General features: G+C 34.1%; 2 protein-coding genes across 2 annotated transcripts; one reads left to right on the forward strand and one right to left on the reverse strand.

The window, feature by feature from the left end:
- Positions 1 to 489: 489 nt before the first annotated feature.
- LOC136069755 (uncharacterized) lies at positions 490 to 4,197 on the forward strand. The gene is made up of 2 exons (XM_065778613.1): positions 490 to 1,025; positions 1,907 to 4,197. The coding sequence occupies exons 1-2, from the start codon at positions 636 to 638 to the stop codon at positions 2,141 to 2,143; spliced, it is 627 nt and encodes a 208-aa protein (XP_065634685.1). The 5' UTR covers positions 490 to 635; the 3' UTR covers positions 2,144 to 4,197.
- Positions 4,198 to 5,085: 888 nt separating this feature from the next.
- On the reverse strand, positions 5,086 to 6,466 carry LOC112018038 (uncharacterized). The gene is made up of 5 exons (XM_065778593.1): positions 6,361 to 6,466; positions 5,979 to 6,050; positions 5,426 to 5,778; positions 5,228 to 5,296; positions 5,086 to 5,145 (listed from the first exon to the last, which is right to left on the reverse strand). The coding sequence occupies exons 1-5, from the start codon at positions 6,464 to 6,466 to the stop codon at positions 5,086 to 5,088; spliced, it is 660 nt and encodes a 219-aa protein (XP_065634665.1).
- Positions 6,467 to 8,207: the final 1,741 nt, after the last annotated feature.

The following is an 8,207-nucleotide window of genomic DNA, read 5'->3' on the forward strand; positions in this document are numbered from 1 at the left end:
TGATTATTTATTTCTAATTTTTTTGAGAGAGTTTTAACGTATGACGTTTACTATTGATGATAATTTTTTATCATCAAACCAAGATATCAGTCCATTTAACGAAAAAAAAATCAATTAATTTTTGGTGTAGTTTGGGATTGAACCCTTAATCTCTTATAAAACCATCAAAGGCTTTACCAAAATACATATATCTTTGTTAGTGCATCATAGGTAACCTACTAGTTTGTCTAAAAAAATAAAGTTTGCTAATTTGAATAAAAACCTAAAAGTTTTATTTTAGTGGTCAAATATCCCACTAAAATATCACAATTGATCAACTAAATTTTGATGAAAGCCCAATCAAAAGGGTAAATCACTAAATTGTAATTTAGTTATATAAAAAAAAATCTATTTATTTAATGAACCTCAAATCACAATTTACAAAAGAGAAGTTAAAAAAAAAAAAAAAATTATATACCAACATTGCTTTTGAAACAAGCAAAAAAAAATTCATAAAAAAAAAAAACACAAATATTCCATTTTTATTTTCTCCCTCTCTTTTCTCTAGAAAAAACTAAAAAAACCGGTCCGATTTAGTTCAACCCACAGTTTCTATCTCTTTCCCTATCTCTCGCTTTCTCTCTCCATTTTTTCAAATGTACGGAGGCTCATCAAAGCTTGGCCGTGGCGCCGGCGCCGGCGGCGTGGGCCGAGGAGCCGGAGCCAAGCGGCTTTCCTCCTCTTACCCTCTACCGCCGACTCACAGGCCCACCGGCGGCCCACCCAGCTCCAGCCGCCTCTCACTCGGCGGCCGCGGCTCTGGCTCCGCCTCCAATCACCCCCGCAGCCGCAGCGGAGCCGGCTCCTCCGCCGCCGCGCCGATGACGGAGGAGAATTTCAGCCTCGTCTCCGGAAACAACCCTCTGGCCTTCGGCATGATCATTCGGCTCGTGCCGGACTTGGTCGAGGAGATCAGGCGCGTGGAGGCACAGGGCGGTACGGCGCGCGTCAAATTCGATGCCAATGCCAACAACTCTGCTGGGAATGTGAGTTTCTTGTTCAATTTTCAATTGGGTTCTGCTTTTTTTTTTTTTCTTGCAAAATTTGATTACTTATAGTCTTACTTTTTTTTGAATTTTTTTTTGGGTTTTACTTAGTTTGGTTGTGGATTCTTGGTAATTTTTCAACTGGGTGTTAGTCAATTTCTTCAATTTGTGATCAAATGCAAACAATTCTGCTGGGAATGTAAATTTCTTGATGAGATTCCAACTGGGTTCTACTTCTTTTGTTGAGTTCATTTGCCAAATTTGGTTATAGCTATAACTGGCTTGTGTTTTTCTGTGATAATTTTCTATTGGGCTTGTAATTAGATTGCTTTAATTTCCTTTGGAATGTGAAATTTCCTAGTGGCAATCTTAGTTTCATTGGGAATATCAACTGTTTAGCTTTTATTTATTTATTTATTGGATAATTTGGTTTGTGGATTTCTTGGTAAATTTTCAATCGGGTGTTAGTCAAGTTCTATGATTAATTAAATGCATTTAATCGTATTCAACTTATTGGTATTTCCTAAATAACAAAATTTTTAATCTAATCTAAGTGTTTTTATATTGAAGAGATTATCGGAACTCATAATATTTACCTAAGTTTGTTTGAGGTAGAAGTTGAATGGCAATAATAGGTTCAATATGCATTCATATTAGAAGTTGAATGGTGCACTATTTTTTTACTTAATTATTTGTATTTTTAACTATAGTTTTGTGCTGATAGTTTGTATGTTTTCTATTTCCGACTTCTTCCTTAAAAAATAGATGTTGGCATTCACTGTTGCATTGTAACTCCCTTTAATGCTCTGCTTGTAGCTACTCTTTTAAGACGTGTTTGGTATTTAACAATATTAGTTTTGAATTGTCTATCCGTGGATTAGGTTATTGATGTGGGCGGGAAGCAGTTTAGATTTACATGGTCACGGGACGGAGACCTCTGTGACATATATGAGGAACGCCAAAGTGGTGAAGATGGAAATGGTTTGCTTGTTGAATCTGGGTGTGCCTGGCGAAAGCTGAACGTGCAACGTGTCTTGGATGAATCAACTAAGAACCATGTTAAGAAGATGTCTGAGGAAGCAGAACGCAAGCTTAAATCACGCAAGTATGTTTTCTGATTATATTAAAGAATGTTTCTTTAATTCTGGGTTCATTGTTTGCTTTAGGTTTGTTCTTCAACTTTAACTTGCAATTATCATTTATGTCTGTTTTGTTAATTTTTTCCTGTCTCTGTAGTCTTTACTGCATAAACTTTTCTCTGCAACTATCTGCATGCCGCCATTGAGATCTATCTCAACTAGCACCTTCTTCCCTTATAAGTGCAAGAAAGAGGGTGAGGTCATGGGTTCAAGACCCATTGAGTGCATGTGTAACTTAAAAGGCTGTGTCTAGTGCACAAAACTCCCACTTTTGTGGGTGTAACTTACCTATATAAAAAAAAACTATACACATGCCTTATATGGATTAGATATAGTGAGTGTGCGCATGCGGTGTACCTGCTAAGGATTTACTCCACTTGACAGTTATTATAGGTGATTAATTCGATTTATAGTTTTTTTCCCCCAGTTGAAAGTATCTAGTCACATTAGACCGCACTGAGGTGCAGGAAACGTGCCAGTAATTTTCCTGCATGCACTGTTAATTTAACCTGATTTTTCTTCAACATCTTTCTTATATTTTTAGATGTTCTCAATTATAAATCTTGAGCTTTTTTTTTTCTTCCTTTTTTCCTTCTGGGATGATCTCATTGTAGACTACTTGTGTAGTGGGTTAGGCTAAGGTTTTGCTTCTTTTAATAGATCTCAAATTACCACTTATATATATTATTCCCAACAAACCTGTTTATGCAATTTTTTTTTTCAGTATGAGTTTTTGTATTTAAAACAGTTTGACATCAGAGACCGCAACAATTTATAACTAATTGAGATGTAACTGATAAGTTGATTAATTCTTACAAATAGTGAAGGCCTACGTAGGTTTTGTTCACTTCTGTCTAGAGACCTGCATTCATGTTGACTAAAGTGGCGAATGGATGGGGTTGAAACATGGTATGTCCTAGCCTAGGTTTAAAGACAAAAGTAAAAGTTAAATAATTTGAACCTTTAAAGCTGGATATTAGTTTGATCACAGTGTTGTTAAAAGCGCGCTTAAGCTCAAAGCTCGAAGCCCCAGGGCTCCAACACTTTTTGCCTCAAAAGCTAGCTTCATTCAAAGAAGCGCGCTTTAGGTGCGCTTTTTGGAGCTTTTCTATATTTTTCAAAAAAATAAACCAAAACTGAATTAAAACTATAGGATCTTGACATTATTGATATAAACCATTGATTTTGCATATTTTTAGTGTAACTTACTTATCAAAAAAAAAAAAAAAAATTTTGAGCATAACTTGTCCTAAAACCCAACCCACAACCTCCCCGTTATTCTCTATTTTTTTTTTTTCTCTTAAAACAGTAACCCATCTACCTCCTTGGTACCAATTACCATGTTGCAATGTCCTCATATTCTTAGCTCATTCATGAAAAAAAAAATGATATAATATATGTGGTAATTGTTTAGGTTCTTTAGTGGTTGATGTTGAACATATCAGACTAATTCTTACAGAGTTATAGTCATTAAGTGATTAAATTACTTGCTACTGTTACTAATTAGTCATAGGGCATTATGGATATAGGAGATTTAAGAAAGGATATTGCATGGAAGTACTCATATCTAGCTTATCCAAAAAATTAAAATGACTTGACTTGCAATTTTTGTGTTAAAATTGCAAAAGTAGGGCATATCTAAATGATTGAATTATATAAAAAAATTTATTTCAATTTATATGATAATTTGATTGTTACATTTCTCATTAATAATAATTTTAAAATTTTTAAAATTATTATTTTTTTAAATGTGCGCTTCACTTCAATCAAGTGCGCCCTTGCGCTTTGCGCCTAGGCTCCAAGAGGCCTTTGCGCTTAAGTGCGCTCCTCGCTTTTACCAACACTGGTTTGATCATTCATTCTATGAAATTTTATGTCCTTAAAAACTTTCAATTTTTGGGATTAGGTTTGCCATAAATTGATGTGTATTTTCATAGTCAGTGTCACCATCTCTGCTAGCATATGAAGTGTAAGAGAAGCTTAAATAAGTTTTTGTATGAATAAACTGGATTTGTGTTTATAGAAAATAAAATTTTTTTGATAGGTAAAAAAAATTGTATTAAGAGAAGACTACTTCAATAGAAAAATGAAGTAGCCAAAAAAAAAAAAAAAATTTACAAACAACATAAAGGAAACCAAAAAAAGTTATGTACAAGGAGAAAGGGAATCTAAAAGCTGCGGAATGGATTCCCTACAAGTAAAACCCCAAGAATGAGACCAATCAAACAAGGTCCCCACAAATAAAGCTAAGAGCTGATCCCCAGTAAGCTCCATATCTTTTAAAATATGACTATTGCGCTCCCGCTGAATAACCCACATCACACAGTGTGGTATCAAATTCCAAATATTCGAAGAGTACTTTCCCAACCAATTTTTCCATCCTGACAATAAATCAATTACCTCCTTGGGTAAAACCCAAGCAACACCAAATGATGTAAGAGCAAAACTCCATAACCGAGAAACTTCCTCACAATGCAACAGTAGGTGGTCAACATTTTTGCCACTATACTTTAAAGTTCAATCAGAAAATTTTTAGTCTGACAAGTTCAACTGCATTAATTTTTTCTATTGCTCTATGTTTCATGAGAATCTTTTAATACCTACAATTAGATTATTGTGTATCCAGTTGGGAGCTTTCATGTGGATAGTCTTCTATTTGGTGGTTACAATTTATTAGAGTGTTGCAATTGTACTTGGTGTTTTTCTATTTATAACTACCTTTTGGAAGATTATTTATTTTCAGTGGGTAGTTTAGATATTTTATCATGAAAAATTTATAACAAATTCCCTTGGTTCAGCTACTTTGATAGATTCTCCCTATTAAATGCTTGGGCATCTTTTTTTTTTTTTTTTTTTTGGGGATAAGTAAAAGTAAGTGCTTGGACTTCTTTTACAATTTTGCTCAACAGTTAAAGCTAGCTTTAGTCTTGTCCAGCTAGTTNTTTCAAGAAATATCTTCCTGGAGCTTGAAAAGTGGCAATCTGATGTTCAACAAAAAATTAGAAAACATAAGATCACTAAATGTTCTCAATTTAAAAACCATCAAGGATTTCCATCACTTACTTTTTTTATAATGGGTTCAATCTTCTTAACAGAGTTGGGAATTGTATCTCCAATAGCTTTCTCCAAGGCCTACAAACAAGAGAGAGAGGGAGAGAGAGAGAGAGATAGCAAATTAAATCATAAGTTGGTGAAAGTAATTGTTTAAAAACATTTGTTCAAAACCAAGAAACTTATACAAACTCATATCCATATGCCTACCTTCAAGCTCATCCCCTTTGGATTCTCCCTGAGCAAAGTAATCAACATGCTTTCCAAATCCACTGGTTTAGCTCCAACATTTCTTTTGCGTCCCGATGTTTCCTGTGCAGCAATAGTAGTCCTGGTTGGGATTTCTTTCTCTGAGCTATCAGCAACATTCTCTTTATTCATCACCTTATTGGGCAAAAGGTCTTCTACAGCTTGATGCTTAGGCATATTCACATTCCTCAATGGAGACACAGGAAGAACAGATTGCTCCGGTGGAGACGGACGAGGTGAAGATGAGTGTCTGCCCTTGGCAGTGGCTGTTGAGGATAATCCAGATTTATGGACAGATTTAGGGGGGACACTAGCTGCAAATGGTGCAAAACATTATAGTTGAAAAAAAAAAAGAAGGAAAAATCAATAAGGTACCGAAGAGAAAAGAAATAAAAAAAAATAAGTAGAAAATGAACGCCTTGTATATTTAAACTTTTGCATATAAAACAGTTAGATAAATTATGTAGAACACTGAGATATTACAAAAATACCATCTCTAGATGGCTTTGATTACCTTGAGGTGGTTCAACTTTGCGCTTTTTAAATGGAGGTTCTTTCTTTTGTTTGAAATGCTTCCATGGATTAGCTGGTAACACAGAATATTTGACACTTCAGATAGATCAGAATCCAATTGTAGCATTAAGCCTAAATTGGTCACACAAGAAATACTTGGCAGAATATGAATCAGAAGCAATTAAGTTAAATAGTGATATACTCATATACAGAATTATCCATTATAAATGCTGAAAGGACAAAATAAAAAGTGCACAGAGAAAGAAAGCATAGATGAATAATATGCTGTCAGGAAACCAGAAGAGAGAGAGAGAGAGAGATAATGTAGTCTAAGGCAATGCTGCTGTAGTGATGTCTAAATGAAAATTGAATAAAGAACTTACCCTCAACAGCAGCTAATGCCTTTAATTGACTCTTCATAGATGGGTTCCCATGTTCTAAGACAATGGCTCTGTTGTTAAGAGGAAAAGAAACAGTATTAAACCACATAGGAGCAAAATACAAACCAATCTGCTCAAAACATCATTTAATGGTAGAACTGCCATGCAACCTTCCAACAGAAGTCATGATACTAAAATCTGAAATGTATTTGTAGATATAAAAGAATTCAATTACCACCAAATATTTGCAACAACAGGTAACTAGCTGGACAAGACTAAAGCTAGCTTTAACTGTTGAGCAAAATTGTAAAAGAAGTCCAAGCACTTACTTTTACTTATCCCAAAAAAAAAAAAAAAAAGATGCCCAAGCATTTAATAGGGAGAATCTATCAAAGTAGCTGAACCAAGGGAATTTGTTATAAATTTTTCATATAAAATATCTAAACTACCCACTGAAAATAAATAATCTTCCAAAAGGTAGTTATAAAAGAAAAACACCAAGTACAATTGCAACACTCTAATAAATTGTAACCACCAAATAGAAGACTATCCACATGAAAGCTCCCAACTGGATACACAATAATCTAATTGTAGGTATTAAAAGATTCTCATGAAACATAGAGCAATAGAAAAAATTAATGCAGTTGAACTTGTCAGACTAAAAATTTTCTGATGAACTTTAAAGTATACTCTTGGTAATATTGAAATTTATTTATTGGCGTATGAAGACCCCACTGAAAGATGTTGATTATTGCATTCCAATTGTGGATTGGTCTGTTTTTCTGATGTAGTGGCGAAATGTTGACCACCTACTGTTGCATTGTGAGGAAGTTTCTCGGTTATGGAGTTTTGCTCTTACATCATTTGGTGTTGCTTGGGTTTTACCCAAGGAGGTAATTGATTTATTGTCAGGATGGAAAAATTGGTTGGGAAAGTACTCTTCGAATATTTGGAATTTGATACCACACTGTGTGATGTGGGTTATTCGCGGGAGCGCAAAGTCTATTTAAAAGATATGGAGCTTACTGGGATCAGCTCTTAGCTTTATTTGTGGGGACCTTGTTTGATTGGTCTCATTCTTGGGGTTTTACTTTAGGGAATCCATTCCGCAGCTTTTAGATTCCCTTTCTCCTTGTACATAACTTTTTTTGGTTTCCTTTATGTTGTTTGTAAATTTTTTTTTTTTGGCTACTTCATTTTTTATTGAAGTAGTCTTCTCTTAATACAATTTTTTTTTACCTATCAAAAAAATTTTATTTTCTATAAACACAAATCCAGTTTATTCATACAAAAACTTATTTAAGCTTCTCTTACACTTCATATGCTAGCAGAGATGGTGACACTGACTATGAAAATACACATCAATTTATGGCAAACCTAATCCCAAAAATTGAAAGTTTTTAAGGACATAAAATTTCATAGAATGAATGATCAAACCAGTGTTGGTAAAAGCGAGAGCGCACTTAAGCGCAAAGCCTCTTGGAGCCTAGGCGCAAAGCGCAAGGGCGCCTTGATTGAAGTGAAGCGCACATTTAAAAAAAAAAATTTTAAAATTTTAAAATTATTATAATGAGAAATGTAACAATCAAATTATCATATAAATTGAAATAAATTTTTTTATATAATTCAATCATTTAGATATGCCCTACTTTTGCAATTTTAACACAAAAATTGCAAGTCAAGTCATTTTAATTTTTTGGATAAGCTAGATATGAGTACTTCCATGCAATATCCTTTCTTAAATCTCCTATATCCATAATGCCCTATGACTAATTAGTAACAGTAGCAAGTAATTTAATCACTTAATGACTATAACTCTGTAAGAATTAGTCTGATATGTTCAACATCAA

The sequence above is a fragment of the Quercus suber genome, unplaced genomic scaffold, assembly GCF_002906115.3.
Source record: "Quercus suber isolate HL8 unplaced genomic scaffold, Cork oak 2.0 scaffold_187, whole genome shotgun sequence".
Lineage (NCBI taxonomy): Eukaryota > Viridiplantae > Streptophyta > Magnoliopsida > Fagales > Fagaceae > Quercus > Quercus suber.

Excerpts from the sequence above, each read along its gene's own strand:
- LOC136069755 (XM_065778613.1), top strand. The coding sequence starts at position 636 with ATGTACGGAGGCTCATCAAAGCTTGGCCGTGGCGCCGGCGCCGGCGGC. Across the intron at positions 1,026-1,906 it reads CCAACAACTCTGCTGGGAAT|GTTATTGATGTGGGCGGGAA; the intron begins GTGAGTTTCTTG and ends TCCGTGGATTAG.